This window comes from Liolophura sinensis, chromosome 1, assembly GCF_032854445.1.
Source record: "Liolophura sinensis isolate JHLJ2023 chromosome 1, CUHK_Ljap_v2, whole genome shotgun sequence".
In the NCBI taxonomy this organism is placed as follows: domain Eukaryota; kingdom Metazoa; phylum Mollusca; class Polyplacophora; order Chitonida; family Chitonidae; genus Liolophura; species Liolophura sinensis.
In genome coordinates this window covers 62,090,761-62,107,928 of record NC_088295.1, presented here as the reverse complement: position 1 = coordinate 62,107,928, position 17,168 = coordinate 62,090,761, and the positions used below count along the sequence as shown (strand labels likewise).

The following is a 17,168-nucleotide window of genomic DNA, read 5'->3' as shown; positions in this document are numbered from 1 at the left end:
AGACGGTCACGTTATTTCTACACGCCAACATCACTCAACCTTTGTTGACTCAACAAGACTCAACAAGAAGTTGTGTCAACAAGTTGAGCCGTGCTGAGTAGTCTGAACGGGTTCTTCAACTCCGTTCAACAACACTCAACACCATCCAACTGAAGAATCGGAAATGTGCATGTGTATTTTTTGTCAACAAGTTGAGTCAAGTTGAGCGTTGTTGAATGGAGTTGAAAAAATGTAGCCAATCAGGTGGCATGTAGAAATAAAGTGACCGTCTCAAGGCACGTGACCTTGGCAATATGGCGGCGCCAAAGGCGAAATAGAGAAACTGATCTCATAATGAGACATTTTTGTTTATATAAGAGTATGGCCATGGAAATAAGCGCAGCCGATAAACCCTCGCCACGATTCTTCTGGCTGCTCGTCACTGTTCGAGACATGACAACAGTGTTGGACAATGTTGACCTACTTTCTGTTGAGTCAACAAAAGTTGAACGATGTTGGATTGTTAGGGGCTTAATCTGTCGGGTGAACAACAATGCATATAACCAGTAATCATGCACCTCAGCATAATATTTATGGCATGAATTATTTGCTGTCATTTAATGTAGTCCCCAATTTCAAATATAAGTTAGAAATCATGTACACTTCAACTGGGTAAATGGAACTATGTATAAAATATTTTGCACACATTACTCTATATATCTGAGAGTTACAGTAAGTAACCCTGTTACTATGTATATGCATTTGCAAACATCGTCATAAAGGAAAAAGAAAGAGTTTTGATAAAATGGCAAAATGCTTCATGGTTGGTTCAGTGATGTTACGCGTCACTACATACATAATGTGAAATTCCTAGTTAAAATGTCACTGATTTCAGTTTGGAAAGTTTTTATGAAAAGTTAGCCGTTCAGATTTGAATAAATCTGGTATTTGATTAAAATATGAGGCATTCAGCACCATGAAGCTTGTACAGGATTCACAAAAAGAAACATTTAATTATCTTGTTGGCAAAGTGCTAGACCCCTACATCGTTGGTTATATATGGACATGATTAAGGGATTATCCATCATCAGACAAAATATTCGGGTTTCATTGGAAAAGTAACGGTCAGGTGAGGGACGTACATCCTGAAGTCGATGTCAACTGTGTTCGGCTGTGAAAATAATTGATAATAATGACGACGCTGAAGCTGACATCGCCTGTACATCAGCTGACGCCTCGCCCAATATGAGGGTTGTTGACACCATATATGTCCATATCCTGTCACTGAGTTACCGCGTATCTAATATTATTATGTATTCTCTTTCTGTAAGGTGGCCTTTTCTTTCGTTGCAGGTACAAGTCTCTGTTCTGTGAAAAACCAGCTTTGACTGCAAGTCAAGTGAGCCATTTACTGGACTCAGATGTGTCAGAGTCTGGCAGTCTTGGTGATCCACTGAGCACCGCAGAAACACAAGACGAGGATCCAACGGATGCATGATCTGAAATAGAATTATAGCATTTATACACACTCCTTACAGCTCATGAGATGCTCTCCATGATCGATTTGCATCAAAGGACTAGTAAGACTTAAACTCACCTCTGTTATCATTGCGCGGGACTATTTAATTAGGATATTTCAGGAGTTAACTTTACATAAAGAGAATGCATGTGTATAAAGTATTATTAGAAACAAAGGAGTTTTTGCGTTTTCTCACGTCCTGCCTCATCACCGTAACCCCAGTCAAGATTTCTGTACAAAATCTGCTAGTGGTGGCATGCAGTGACGTACATGTAAAGCGGACGTAGAAAATGGCGCATGCGTTGCATAAGGAATAGGACATTTATATACGGAATCAAATCCATGAGTAATCCATAGAATGATCTAGTCTAAGGCTCTTTAAAATCTCCTAGCATAATAATGTTGATTTCTGACTGACAATCAAAAATCCGGTGACGAAGAACTGTTTGATGCTCTGGCTTCAGTCACACTTAGTGAGAATTACATGTACATGTAACTTCCTAACAGTTTTACTGTGCTCATTTAAAAGTTGTAACTTAAATACTAAGAACTGTCCAAAGAGAAAATTGACGTGACGTTCAGAAATAATTCATATACCACAAGTTCAGACCTCACTGAACCTCGTGCTCTGTGGGTCAGACTTTGTATAAAAAATAATACTTTTTACATGCACGTACAATGTCATGGATAACAGATCTAAATCGGAATAAACATCAAAGAAAGAACATCAAAGAAACCTTTTCCGAATCTTTTTCTTTGCTGACATATCTTCATTTTTATTATGGTAAAATTGGATTGATTTGTTTGATTGGGGTTTTTAAGTTGCATGGAGTCAGGTTTTTGGGTAGAGGAAACCGGGCTCCGGTAGAAACGACAGCCCTTCGCCAAGTACCTGTCTGTCATATCAGGCCTGAACCTCAAGGTGCAACCGAACCAGCTGAAGAGAAATCGCAACAAGCCACCTCATTGGTCAATGGCTCAGCATCTGCTCGGATAGTGATGCCGAAGAAATCCGAACCACATTACATTATAGAATGTAAAGGCATACATTATTATTTGTTACTTATTTTAAATTAATCCTCTGGGGCCAATTCCACAAAGTCATTTCTGACATAAGTAAAAATTCGGAATATGATCTCAAAATTTATTTTGGGGTTTTAAAAATTAAATTTTTTTATCCCTCATCAATGTTATCTTAAGACAATTGTCTCCAAATTCCAACTTCCAGTACCAAAAACTAAGCATCGTACGAAGTTTTTAAATTTTGACTTAAGTTAGAAAGGACTTCGTTGAATCGGCCCCTGATTCCTATTTCCCAGGACAAATTGTTTCCAAGATCTGGAAAGGGAAAATGGTTTGGTTTCAGCATGTAACAGCTGAGTTGATATACCATAATCAAAACAATTTGCTTTCAAAATTTTTCTAGATTATATTTTGTGTAAAAACATAGTGATTATATTGCGTCAAATGAACGTTAACCTTCGCAGCTGACTTCCAACAGTGCAAACACAAGTATTCCTTCAATACAAGTTGACATGTGTGACAAACATTTTTGCCATTTTTCGGGAGGCGTTATTCGTCATCTTACGAATTTAAATTTGACTACATCATAGCACTTATCTTCCAACGCACGCTATGCTGCAAAAGCAGTCATCTTAAAATGTTTAATCCCCAGACAGCAGTAGGTTCCCCTTTTGTTAGAGAAACAATGTAACTCTGAAATATAACATCTCATTAAGTTAAAGACATATACTTTAGCCAACTGCGTTGATTGGTAAAAGACATATCGCATATCCTTACATGGAATTTGTGAATTCCGTTTGTGATTTTCGTTCAATTAGTTGACGGTTGTGTCATATTCGTGAAGGAAACGTTTAAGAAGACAGTAAAATAGATGACTGTGATGGAAGCAGTAGTACCCCAGGCACACATTATTCGTGAGAGTTTCATGAGTTTTTGTGTTTAACCTGCATTTTCTAATTTTGGCCTTAAATATTGTGTTTTACCAAAAGAATAGAAATTATTATGAAAAGCTAATTATAAAAAGAAGAATCCGGTGAACATTGACAGTTCTCAAAAGCAGCCAATTCTTCAATTTAAAAAAAAATATTCACAATAATTTATCAAGTCTCAATATCAACACGTCAGGAATCATGCCACGACATAATAGGCAAAACTTACCCGAACAAAATATTTTGAAAATTATAGTTTGTCTTGGAAAAAAACACCTTTCACGCACTTTGGCTCGCAACAAACACATTTACAGGCTTATATCCATCCCCGTCACTCAGCCTCTTCACTATCACCACGTTCACACAAACATGTACGGTGGCGTATTTGTGCCATACATCAGTTCTACATATACTTGTTAGAAGTAAAGTTAGCAAAGTGGGCAAAGTTAATCAATATTTTTACACAGAAAATCACTCTTCACAAAAAAAATTTTTCATATAAAAAATTGACTTTTCATAGCGAAAACATTTCACTAAAAGTGTCAATCACCTCGAAAGTACTTTTCCTATGAAAAAATATTTTTATCTGTAAAATGCGATTTCCGGTGTGAAAAAAGTAATAGAGTTTTAACAAAAATATTTTTCTTGTCAAAAATCATTTTCTTTGTTATAAAAGATCCATTTTCTTGTAAAAAAATCATTCTTTTCTGTGTAAAACAACTAATAAATTGTTTGATAAGCCACCGCACTAAAAAGCACGCACGTATGCAGAGAACAGAGACATAATTCAAACTGAAATGGCATGGCACCAATAAGTCTCCCGTACCGGTGATTGTCGACTTTCTCTTTAAACCGTTAATAGGTGGTGAATGCAACTCATTTGTAGCGGACACATTGGCCAGAAACTCCTGAATCGCTTAGCTGCGCTAGTATGCCAACCACGTAGTTTTATTTAAAATGCTGAGATAATCAATATGCATATGATCTCAAGAAAATATTATATCCTTCTTTTAACACTTTGGCTCAGATAAGGACGAATTTTGACAATAATTGGGCAGTATATTTTCAAATAAATCAAACATAACGTGATTAAATTCATTTAGATGGTTAAGGTTATTAACATGTATTATAATTAAATCTGCTGGAGTTGCAACATTCCTCTCCTAATCCTATAAGACATTTGTAATGTTTTCACAAAAATACTTCCACAATTCCTCAAGCATAAATCGGAATAAAATTTCCTCAACACGAGAATCACTCGTTAAGGTGAGTTTATCATCTTGTCCTTCTGTGATGCTGTGTGTACAGTTAAAAAAATGCATGGGGTCAGTAGATTTGTTGTAAAACTGGAATTTAGTTTTTCCAGACAAATGGACGCACTGACGGACGGGAGAGAAACGAGCGATGTTATATCCCCTGCAGCATCGGTGATGCCGAGGGGATATGTAAAACTTAGCTACTAATGACAGACACACAACAGGGCGTTCGCTTTTCAAGAGGACACCGGTGTCAGATATATTGCTGCAAACAATTGAGTAGTATCACACTTTTCATAAGATAAAACACATGATCAGCTTGTATTCACATAATAGAAAACAACAAAACGACATCATCATCACATACATACCTATACTCTATATACACACTTATATATGTGTACCATGCCTTATATTGTATATACATATGTTTTGCATCTTTATTTTTATTTTCAACCTAACCTATCAGTTATAATAAACACAGAACACATTTTTCGTATATATAGATCTTTATTGTTTCACAAACTGAGTGTTGTAGAATCATACTGGTGCTGTAAGTGCAGCATAGATTGAACTATCCGAAAATTCCTTTTGAATTCCCGTCGAAACGTGATCGAAATACTAATGTATGTAAATGTGGTTGTCATGATGATGATGATGATGATGATGATGCTGGTTATGATGCTGGTTATGATGATGATGCTGGTTATGATGATGATGCTGGTTATGACGACGATGCTGGTTATGATGATGATGCTGGTTATGATGATGATGCTGGTTATGATGATGATGATTGTTATGATGACGATGCTGGTTATGATGATGCTGGTTATGATGATGATGCTGAACCAGACAGACATTAACTAAAATGAAACACGGGCAATTATGAATCGCTCAGATTTGACTTTAACATAAGCCTATCTTTACAAGATATTTCTAAACATAAAAAATCGGAACTAAAAATTGCTCTGTACAATTCTGTTTGTGCAAAGCAAAAATTAGCGAGAACGAAATTAAGACTTTGTTAATAGTGTTCAGAAATTATTTAAAGAATAGTTCATAAATGTGAAGAGTCACTTGCCTTTTTAATATAAAGCCATTCAATTTTTTCCATAGCAAATCACAAGTTTGAATTAATATTTGAGTCACTTCATATCTCTCATTGGAGTTAGAAAAAAATATATTCAACGATGTACTTGATAATTTTAGGATTAATGATACTGATGATAATATCAATGTTAATACAGATGAAGACTAGCGGGTATACTTCACATTAGCCTTATCCCAACGCTGGTGAATGTGCCGTGTTATATTTGAAAAAAGATATACATTATTATAAAAAAATAACTCCGCATACACGTGATACTGTTTCACAATGAATATAAATGTCACACTGGCACGTAAAATCACACACACACACACTTCACACGTCAGGACAGGTCCTTCTTGATTTAGTTATTTATTTCTTTGTTTCACGCTGTTCTCAGGAATATTTCACTTATACAACGGCAGTCAGCATAATGGTGAGAGAAAGCCACGTAGAACCCCGGGGAAACCCCAAATCATCTGCGGGAGTTTCGTATTTAATGATGGATTTAAAAGATGTGCAGTCACTTGTTCTTGTTTGAATAATTAACTTATGTTGTCAGCTTAAAGCATGCAATATTGGTGTACTCAATAAGTACATGAACAGAAAGGAATTTAAAAAGTGATTGCTATTTCTATTACAGATATTTCTGAATTTAATAGTTTCGTATCAATATAACTCGCTGTTTATAATGTTTATATTATACATATTTAGCTTCTAGGTTGGGGCATTTACCGCAATTATATCCCTATGGTATAACATGATTTGATCAAGAGGACTTTCTATGGTTTGGTGCTGGTCAGATCTTACATGTAGACTCTCACACTAGCCACAATCTTAGTACGACACAATGGACAGCGGAGTTGAGTGGAATAACAATCTGTACACGTTACTAAGTGGCCGCAAGGGAGGTAAACCACTGTCACCTCTTTGTCTAGGCAAATCTTACATTTTAACGTTTCTTTCATCCGACGATTTTCTTGCCACATTTTAATCGCTTCAGCCTCTACAAGAAAAGAGTAGACAAACATTATATTAACATAATAACAATGAATCTTATGTGTATGTTGACAAACTTAAGCTAATGTTGAAAAAAATCTTAAAAAAAAAGAATCAAAGCAATATTAACGGATAAAAATTGTTTGTTTTGTTTTTGACATAAATGATTAGGTCTTCCAGTTGATGTATTATAAATGCTTCGCTCGGGTTTATCCAGATTAATAGAGGTTTTTGGGAAACGTTGAACAAACTTTTGTTTCAACCAAGCACTTGTTTTAAATGTAGCACATTGAACTACAGTTTTCTCAGAAGAGAATTTAAGTTCATCTTTACCTGATGGAGTATCGGTTGGGGAGGGTGGTCCATCAACAGCATTCACTCCAGCATGTGCTCCTTCTGATAAAAAAGACATGGCATCATCATGCTAAGTCCAATTTCCACTAGTCATTAAAACCAACAACCGCACCCAAAAACATCATCGAAAAGCATCTTTCTTACGGTGCAGTACGGTTTCCTCTAGTCTAGTGTAAAGCCTGTTTTCGGGTTAACACCATCTTGTCAAGCCAAGAGTAAAACAAAAACGTTTTCTGTGCTATAGATGGGCAGGTAACTCATGTATTCAAGATAACTGCCCAAAGAAAAATCAGGACATATCTGCATTTAACATAAGGATTGTTATTTTGCCGATCATTTGTCGGCGTAAAAACCCTCCCGCTCCAATGAAAAAAAGCCTGTTTTAATTAAGCCATAAAACGAAAGTAGGTAACTAAACTACAAGGCGCCTACAAATTGTGCGTAGAAACGCATAAGCGCACTGAGTGGATGTTAAAACATAAAGGACCTTAATATATTTGTTATCGAGAAAGGTCTTCATTTTTCAAGAACTATAAAGCATAATGAATTTACCAAACAGCAACATGAAGATGGACAGTACAATTACTGAAGAAAATCTGGAACAGTTTTAATACTAGTTCTCTTCTTAAATTATAAAACGTACACTGATGTTGATAACATCGCAATACAAATCCCGAACATTTTCTCGCAAGTTCGGCTACAATCCGGTGCTGACGTAAAGTAGGTCTGCAGAAAAGGGACGCTGAAAGAGTTATTTTAACATACCTGGCGGAGGAACACTGTCTGCACTTGAAGTGGCATGCTCGGCGTTTGAAGGGGGAGGACTTCTATCTGAACTGGTGTCATTTTTCTGTGCGTCTTGAAGATCAAAGCAGGCGTTGGCTAAAAGTTGCGACGTCACTAGGGATTCATTCCATCCTGCAACATAATTAAATGTATAAAATATAAGGTAACCCCTAAGCTCATTAGATATTATTCTGACTAACAAAGATAAATCACGAATGACTGAGTGAAGTTGAACTTCAAGACAGCTTAAATACAGGACAACAACAGATCTCACACCATAGTGAGTGAGTGAGTGAGTGCTTGGGGTTTAACGTCGTACTCCTCACACCATGGAGTTGTCCGAATTTTGACACCAGCGATCAATCATAACTATCAATCTATTAATGCATTTATTAAATCAATCGGTCACTAAATTGCCCTATCGGTTTCCAAATCAGTAAAATCGCCCATGAATGAAGAATAAGTAAATATGTACACAAAAACCGCCAAACTTTAATTTCAGTCATATAGCATACCAATGAAAAAGGGGAGGAAATGAATGACCTTGTCAGAAAATGAATGACCTTGTCAAGAAATGAAAAACATTGTCAGGAAAGAACTTTGGGTCCCCACCTATAAATACTGGTACCGTGTGAACTCAAATGGTGATACGATGTGGATGGGTGATATCCAGGAAACATCTACTTACCATTTTCACTGAGTACTTTCATGGCAGCGTCACGAATCAGACGACGAGAATATCCGAGAACGTCGAGTGCCATGCCACAAGGCTTCAGCATAACGCTCCGCACCATCTGTTCATAGTCTGTGTGAATATCAACATCATCACATACATGTAAATCATAAACCAAAAACCTAATGTCTTCTCGTTGCAATGTAACTCAAAAATTGTTAAGCACGGCTTAAACAATACATATATATATATCTAAACTATTACTGTTATTGTTCACAATGTTTTCAAGGGAATTTTACGGCAAATGGACTAGTTATTTCGTAGTGTTCATTCTTAAGAAAATAATTAAAATAATCAACATTTCAGGCCACGTTTTCAATGTGAGATATACAGATGTGCTTAGACGCCGGTATAGTGGGTATAGTTCATCGAGATTTTGCGATATTCAAAAGAACTCACCAACTACTGGAGCTGCTGGTTCACTTACACTAGGACCATCTACTTCTGTGTCACCGGTCTGAAAGAAAACAATATATGAAAACCATTTAATAGAGGGTATTTCTTTAATTGCCTGGATGCACGGATATATATGCAAATAAAGTTAAATCAGAAATCAGTAATTTATGGCCAGGTATTTCGCTGCTTCACACAATGTACAAGTACCTATCACTGGTACTTTTCAATCAGTGATATTTCATTTCCTCGAAGACAGTTGTGTTTATTGACAGTCCATTGGAGGGCCACCAGATCTCTACTTCATACGCTACAAATATTTGTATTCTATTTAGACAATACCAAATAATTATGACTTACAAAGTTTTCTCGTGGGTAGTCTCTGTTAACATTGGCAACAAACGCTTCTCCTTTCAAGCCTATGATGTATTGGCATTCTGGGAAAAACCTGGCGTGTTCCACAATAGGATCGTCACCTGGCAACCAATTCCTTAACCCCCCACCACAGCTAAAACAGCGGGTGCAGTCATCCACACCTGTGCATCAAAGACAAACAACAAAAGAACTTAGAAACGATCGCGGTTCTAGCGGGTTTTAACACACACAGAAGAGTGGGACGATTTATTTATTTACTTCATTGTTGTTTAACACCGTACTTGGAGCATTTTTCATTTATACGATGACGGTTAGGTTTATTTGTGGCGGAGATCGATGCGCCCGAGTTAAACCACCAATCTTTGGCAATCAACTGGCGAATTTCCTGTGTTCTAGCGACTGAAAGACCGAGTACAAAGAGACTCGATAGGAATATCTTGTTATCTACTTTGAAAACACTAAAGTCAAATACAACGGGAAATCATTTTCGAATCTCTTAATGAATACTTTATTCATTTGAGTGAAGTTTTGCCCCGTACTCAATAATATTTAACGTATACGACGGCGGCAAGCGTTATGGTAGGAAGAAACCAGACAGGCCACTTAGGTCCGTCACACCCGGTCGTACGTGGGAAGGTCTTGCAGCAACCTGCGAATGGTTGTGGGTTTTCCTCTGGTTCTGCATGGTCTCCTCCCACCAATCAAATAAATAAATAAATACCCATGCACCTGGGATGAATTGTCAGGTCAAAACCTTGATACAGCTTCTGATACAAGTATCCTACCTGCAAAAAACAGCCCAGCCATGGCTACATCCACTGGTGTCTGCGACTTGTCCGTGGGCCACCTCGACCCTAATCTGAATGTGGCCATCCTGCTCTGAAAGTCGGCATAGTCAGGGTATTTCACCCGGACAGCCGCCCTGCTGGGATCCTGGGACCCTGGAGCGGGACGACCACCTCCACGCTGTGTCAGACTCCGTTTGACTATATGGGTTGTCATTTCTGCAACGCCTTTCACGATGTTGACTACGATTTGAAAAATAAAATGTGAAAATGTGTCTATCATAAATGCAAGAAGTAAACACAGCACACAAATATCACTAACCCATAATTACGTCACTGGTTATTTACGCCGGTGCATTGAGGGAAAAACACCGATGTGCAGGCCCCATTTTTGTTTGACATTTGGTTTGTATAAGGTGTGCGTTTTCTGGAGCTGCTTTAATTTGGCTGTTTACACGCCACGTGTTAACTGTCGCGTGCCGTCATTGGTAATATTAACAAATCTCTGAAGGGTCAGGAGGGTGTTAGTTTAAAATATTTTCCCAGCAGACGCACGGAAAGCTGATGCTGGACAAGACAGCAACGAGGTGGGAACGCAGCTTTCATCAACAATACTGTGATAGACAGTTTCTGACATAGTTAGGCATTAGGGCAATTCATGAACCTTTCTCATAACCCTTTAATAGTCAAGGCATTTACAAGCCCTGGGTGTATATATATTACAAGGAAATAATCATACCGGCTATGATGACCTTGAAAATATGAAAAAAAGGACATTGAAAAAGAACAGGACTGTTCCCTATGGCCAAGTGGATGTGTGTCATGAGTTTGAAGGACCTGTCATAAATAGTAAAAAGATTTCAAGAGATAGATGTATGGTGTACACAAGGATCAGGCTGATATTCACATTCATATTCGATTTTTTCGACGAGTTATTCCCCCCGGGTCGAGTCATACTAAAGACTTTAAAAATAGTACGTGTTGCTGCCTAGCTTGGCTCTCAGCAATGAGAGGGGGGAATCATGACACTGGTAGGCCCGGTGTCAGTATAATGTTGCTGGGCGCGGTATCATGTCTGGTTTCTTCGACATGATACTTCAGTGGCGACAGCACTTTGGCGTTATGGACTCGTCCTGCTACAAGAAGACACAGTATATGTACGAACTCCTCGTCAGTGACTTCGTTTTGTAACGACCTGTTCATTATGACATGTTAAGACACATGTGCATGAAGTTCGATAAAAACTAAATAACATATCAAGATTAAAACACTGTTGAATAAACGCTGGGTAATCATTTGCAAAGAGTGTTGATAAAGCTTAATTTCACCAAGCAGCTGTATTTTAGTAGAATGGTGACATCTTGCAGATATGATGCTTGTCAGTCAGTTTTTACTCAGTTTTCCAGTAACAATAATGCACATGCATGGAAGAGAATATCGTAATGTTTCCCAAATGAGAATGTTTGCCTACCCCGTGCATGCAGTAGCTCTGTTTAGTGGATGAATTTCAAATGAATCAGTGCTTGAATTCGTAGACAGCTGTCCAAATTACTCATGACATGTTTCGATTTATATAAGCTGGGAGTAATATAACAGTTATATTAGTCCTATCTCTTTTCAACTAGCCAACATCCACTCGGTTCATCTTTTAACACCACCGAGAATAAGGACGGACTGATTGGATCTGTGTTTTCTTCTGGACAAAACAAAACCGAAGCTACAGCAACTAAAAGCTGTCCTTTTCTTGTTTGGTTTACGACACCGCAGAATGGTCTGAAAGTTCCAGTTAGCCGGGTTAGGCCTACACAAGCGTAGGCACATCCTTCCAGCCTTCAAATAACTGGAACCAAATTTATTTGACAATGACCACTATTAAACGCTGTATTAAACTCATTCTGGTACAATACAATGCAATTCCAACATATAAAAACGCAACAAGTGCTGAACATATATACTCGCTTTCCTTTGATCACAGGATTTAATGATCCAATCAACAGGGATATGTAACGACCTAACTGGACATTACCTCTACTGCCATACTGGCCTTTTCTACCGCATCCAGAGGAAAATAAACATATTCATCGTGAATAACGTTTCGTTTACAACTCTATGCCACGCAACACAGAAGCGTATAAAATTAAGAGGAAAACACCAAATAAAACCACGCACATGTACTGTGACAGGTAGTAATTATGAAAGCTAACGTGAAAGTTTTGACGCGAAAGTCAGTTAAGCACGATACAGCAAAAATCAGCCCCACACATGATGCAGTTAAAGTTTTAAACCGGTCAACACACCTTTTATAAACAAACCTCTAATACCTACACCTCTGCTGAGATCATCCGTTGAATTGTCACCCCATAAAAATCTGAAAGGAGTGCAATAAATGTATGTTTATATATATATGGTCATGTGTATGTTTCTGTACATGCCACGTGTACATCTACATCAATTAACATGTGCACCATTGGTCTCGATTAACCTGGTCTCGATGGTATACATGTGCATATGTGTATATATCAAAAGGCCAGTGAGACCAACAGCCCTTGTGGATATACTATCCAAAAAAAGAAACGCATAGGTGTTTTGTTTTATTTTAAAATGAAATAAATACATTTTGTCTTCATTTCATGAGCAAAATGTGTTTTAATATTGTTAATAATCACAGTTAGCACACATTTTATTCCTCAAAACATTTCTTGGTTGAAAATGCTGAGTTTGGAAGCCGTTTTTGGAAGAAGTAAAAAATACAGCACCACACTGCATCACGTGCAGTCTTACACACCAAACTTACGCATGGAAAGCATGCAGTGTGTGTCTATAAAACCGCAACTTCGGGCCGGAAATCGGCGTATTTCAAGTGGTGTTTTCAAGCTGATTCAACATGCCACGTCTTGACACTGTCACAAGAAATATTGCCCTTGGAAGACTTCAAGCTGGAGAGTCCCAATGGTCCATTTCTAGGCGTCTACACGTCAGCCAGAGCACGATTTCACGGCTTGCCGCCCGCTACAACAATACTGGGACAACAAATGACCGTCGGCGTTCAGGTCGACCACGTGTCACTACAGCAGCCCAAGATCGCTACATAAGGGTCCTCCATTTGCGTGACCGTTGTGCTACAGCTGAAAGCACAGCAGCCAGCATACCGGGACTGAGGAGGATATCAGGTCAGACAGTGCGGAACAGGCTGAGGGAACATGGACTGAGAGCCAGGAGGCCCTATATTGGGATCGTGCTGCGTCCTCACCATCGCGCCAATCGCCCCCGATGGTGTAACAACGTGACTGCATGGAATCTACGCAACTGGCGACGCATTTGGTTCAGTGATGAGTCCAGATTCCTATTGCAGAGACGTGATGGTAGAAACCGGGTTTACAGACGTGCTCACGAACGTTATGCCCCTAACTGCGTACGCCAAGTGGACAGATTTGGTGGAGGGAGTGTGATGGTGTGGGCAGCAATATCGTATACTGGTCGTACAAATCTTCTCCACGTTCAGGGAAATCTTACGGCCGTACGCTACCGAGACACCATCCTGCAGCCACACCTCTTACCTGTCATTGACGTTCAGCGGGAGTTGTTCCAGCAGGACAACGCCAGACCGCACACGGCACGTGTCACAAGGGACTTCCTCGCCGAAAACAATGTAAATGTGCTACCCTGGCCGTCCCGCTCCCCGGATCTTAACCCAATTGAGCATCTGTGGGATGAACTTGATCGACGTCTACGCCAACGTCAACCTCAACCCCAAACGTTTCAAGAGCAAGTTGCATGTTTGCAGGAGGAGTGGCAGAACATTCCCCAGGCCTCTATCCAGTGTCTCATCCAGTCCATGACAAGGCGTGTCAGAACTGTTATTCGTGCCCGTGGTGGTCACAACAGATACTGACATTCCACTCAAGTGGGAGACTCATTGTGAGTGTCTTACCTCAAGTTGATGGCCTTGTTGTCTAGATATGGACCCTTCCTTAATCTGTGTAAAAAAATATTTGCAGAATAGCAATTCTTATTTAGTTATGCATAATTGAAAAGACTGCATCACCTCCGCAAAAAACCGGGTTATGCGTTTCTTTTTTTGGATAGTATATATAGGCGCGATATCCAGCTGATATAAACATTTCCTGCCTAAAACCACTCATGAACAGAATCAATTTAATACTGAAGCACGTGGCTTATTAGTGAGCGAGTGCTTGGGGTTTAACGTCGTACTCAGCAAGGCTTATTAGTGCCACGCAATTTCATTTGGAGTTCGTGTTTGCTTTCTGCATGTACTGGTTAATAAAGCATTTTATTATTCAGCTGTAAATGTCAGGAAATATTTATCACAAACGCAGCCATTATCTTATACAGGATATTTTACATGTATCTTAGAGAGGAAATTATATTTTTCCTATACATAATTTTCTCTTCGTTTGAAACATACACCCACCGGGAAATATTTTCAACGGAAATATTTTCGTATAGAACAAAATATTTTCCTATAACGAAGAACGTTAAAATGTAAACTGTACAAAATGAAAAGGAAACAGCGCTTGTGAAAAAATTACTTTCTCGGAAATACGTACTCTCCTAAATTGTGAAAAAGCTAAATATTTTATGAAAAAACTGACTGGCTATCTTAAGTAAAAGTAGTCCTAGATGTAGAATTAAACCATACAAAAAAATGGAACAAAATTGTACGTACCTGGTACTCAATATAAAGCATCGTAAATACTGGTTTTATACATTATACCTTACCCTAAATGGCTATCTTATTTTTCATTGATAGTACTGTATACATGGGAACGTTGAGGCTAGAATTCCCAGTTTTCAAATTCAAATCACACGGCCCCGCCCGTATAACTGGCTGATTCTAAAGTACAAAAGCAAACGTTCGCTTCAATACACGCAAGCCACCAAGCATCGTTTATAAATATCAATGCTTAGGGTGCCATGCATTGAAGACCAGCTGAAAACATCAACTGTGTTCTCACAAAGCGAAAATACACTCTTAAAACTAAAATGTTTGCAACACTTAAACGGTTTATGGAATTATTGCATTTTGCAAATGTGCTGTGCAACACTTGCATATGTGTTGTATGTAACAGTTATAAGTGTTCTTGTCACTCCTCGAACTGTACATGCATGTGGTAAATGTAGCACTGCTTTTAAGAATATACGGACAAGCAACAGAGGCATAATCATTGTATGTAGTGGACCGCTGAAGTTACAATAAAACCATTCGTTTTCATTTTTATTTCGTTTATTTATTTATTTATTTATTTATTTATGTATTGTAGGGGATTGTATTCGTGCAAGAGACACATATGTCACGAACTAGACGAAAAGGAAATAAAAGCTGGATAAAAAAGTCGGCCACTTTAAACCGGGGGTGGGTGGGTGAGGGGGCATACTGAATGAGTGGAAACCCCAGCCAACAAACACATAGCCACTGATTGGTCCATGATGATGACGTCACCACACGAGACATCGTGTAACACATTGATTGGCTATATGGGCACTGAATAGCATTTCATCTACGCGGAATATATAGATAAGCGTTGATGCACTTCCCTATAGCTGTGAATTTAAATATTTGAATATTTTTAAATTTTACCATACGGTAATACCATTCGTTCTTCCCAGAAACACTTGGTGCATTTCTGACAAAATGAATTCCGCATCGTTACATGTACTTAACGTATAGTGGTCTAATCGGCAAAATGTCTGAGTTTCATTTTGCGGATTAAATTATGTCAAGCACATTTTCGCAGAATCGCTAGTTACTCTATAGACCACGCATATATTTGTGGATAGCGCATGATACTTGATCACAATCACATCTGCTGAGATGGTGTAGCCAACCCCTATATAATATATCATACCGCCATACCAAACTATCTACAGAAGTACATGTGCAAAACAAATTTTATCAATCTACCAAAAATGAAAGTAAAGTTTCATTTTAATTAAGCTGATCTATGTTTAATCCCACACTTGAGTGCCATTATAACAGACTTTTCAAGTTTAATTTCATTTTCTGATTTCCATCTAAACCTTTTCTCAAGGAGTAAACGTCTGTGCTTAGTTTTATCTGTGTTCAGCCGGTATGCATACTTCTCCCACCTCACAAACACACAATCCGTCACCCCATCTCCTCTCCTCCCCTCCCCTCCCCTCTCCTCCCCTCCCCTCCCCTCGCTACTCTACCCTATCCTACACCACCTCCTCTGCAATATTGGATATAAAAAATCGGTTGGAGCAGTTGCGGTGTGACAATATAGCCGTGTTTAATTCATCCAGCTTTGATAGTCCAACTTTTATCAACACAATTTTCAATGCGGTCGCTGTGAGTTCAAGACCAGCCTATGCTGGCTTCCTCTCCGGCCGTACGCGGGAAGGTCCGACAGCAACCTGCGGATGGTCGTGGGTTTCCCCCGGGATCTGCCCGGTTTCCACCCACCATAATGCTGGCCGCCGTCGTATAAGTGAAATATTCTTGAGTACGGCGTAAAACAACAATCAAAAAAAAAAAAAGAATCAACACAATTTTCATACACATGCAGTTAACCTCGCCTTCATCTGCGGACTGGACCATTGAGAAATCTTGATTTCTTACCTAACCTGCCCGCGCCGTCTTGCTCCAGTGTCCAAATATCCCAGAAGAGTGGCTGTCACCGGGAACGGCTATATCTGCGCAACGATGTTTCTGACGATATATTCATGGTATATATAGCTGTCTTAGCGCCTTATATATATATGGATATTCATTAGGGGATTTCCACGTTCGCGTTTACGCAATGCGGTAAGGCCTGCTTCACAATATATGTCAGTTACGATCCACGTGTTTGTGCTGGATCGAATTGCAGTCAACTATGCATTAACACGAACATGCATGTGTGCAGGTCGATTTAATCGACTTAAAACATGGAAAATGTATATGGCGAGGTCTTCAAATTGTTTTTCAT

At 38.8% G+C, this 17,168-nt stretch overlaps 1 protein-coding gene across 2 annotated transcripts; it reads right to left on the bottom strand.

Moving 5' to 3' along the window:
- Positions 1-63: 63 nt before the first annotated feature.
- LOC135480450 (baculoviral IAP repeat-containing protein 7-A-like) lies at positions 64-16,919 on the bottom strand. 2 transcript variants are annotated; one of them, XM_064760296.1, is made up of 9 exons: positions 16,820-16,919; positions 10,219-10,461; positions 9,419-9,594; positions 9,065-9,122; positions 8,621-8,737; positions 7,912-8,064; positions 7,126-7,188; positions 6,743-6,799; positions 64-1,478 (listed from the first exon to the last, which is right to left on the bottom strand). In XM_064760296.1, the coding sequence occupies exons 2-9, from the start codon at positions 10,433-10,435 to the stop codon at positions 1,375-1,377; spliced, it is 945 nt and encodes a 314-aa protein (XP_064616366.1). In that variant the 5' UTR covers positions 10,436-10,461; positions 16,820-16,919; the 3' UTR covers positions 64-1,374. The 2 variants fall into 2 exon arrangements, with proteins under 2 accessions (XP_064616366.1, XP_064616359.1); XM_064760289.1 differs by lacking the exon at positions 64-1,478 and having other exon boundaries at positions 5,182-6,799.
- Between the last annotated feature and the right edge of the window lie 249 nt (positions 16,920-17,168).

Excerpts from the sequence above, each read along its gene's own strand:
- LOC135480450 (XM_064760289.1), bottom strand. The coding sequence starts at position 10,435 with ATGACAACCCATATAGTCAAACGGAGTCTGACACAGCGTGGAGGTGGT. Across the intron at positions 9,595-10,218 it reads GGCTGGGCTGTTTTTTGCAG|GTGTGGATGACTGCACCCGC; the intron begins GTAGGATACTTG and ends TTTGATGCACAG. Across the intron at positions 7,189-7,911 it reads AGACAGTGTTCCTCCGCCAG|AAGGAGCACATGCTGGAGTG; the intron begins GTATGTTAAAAT and ends CTTTTTTATCAG.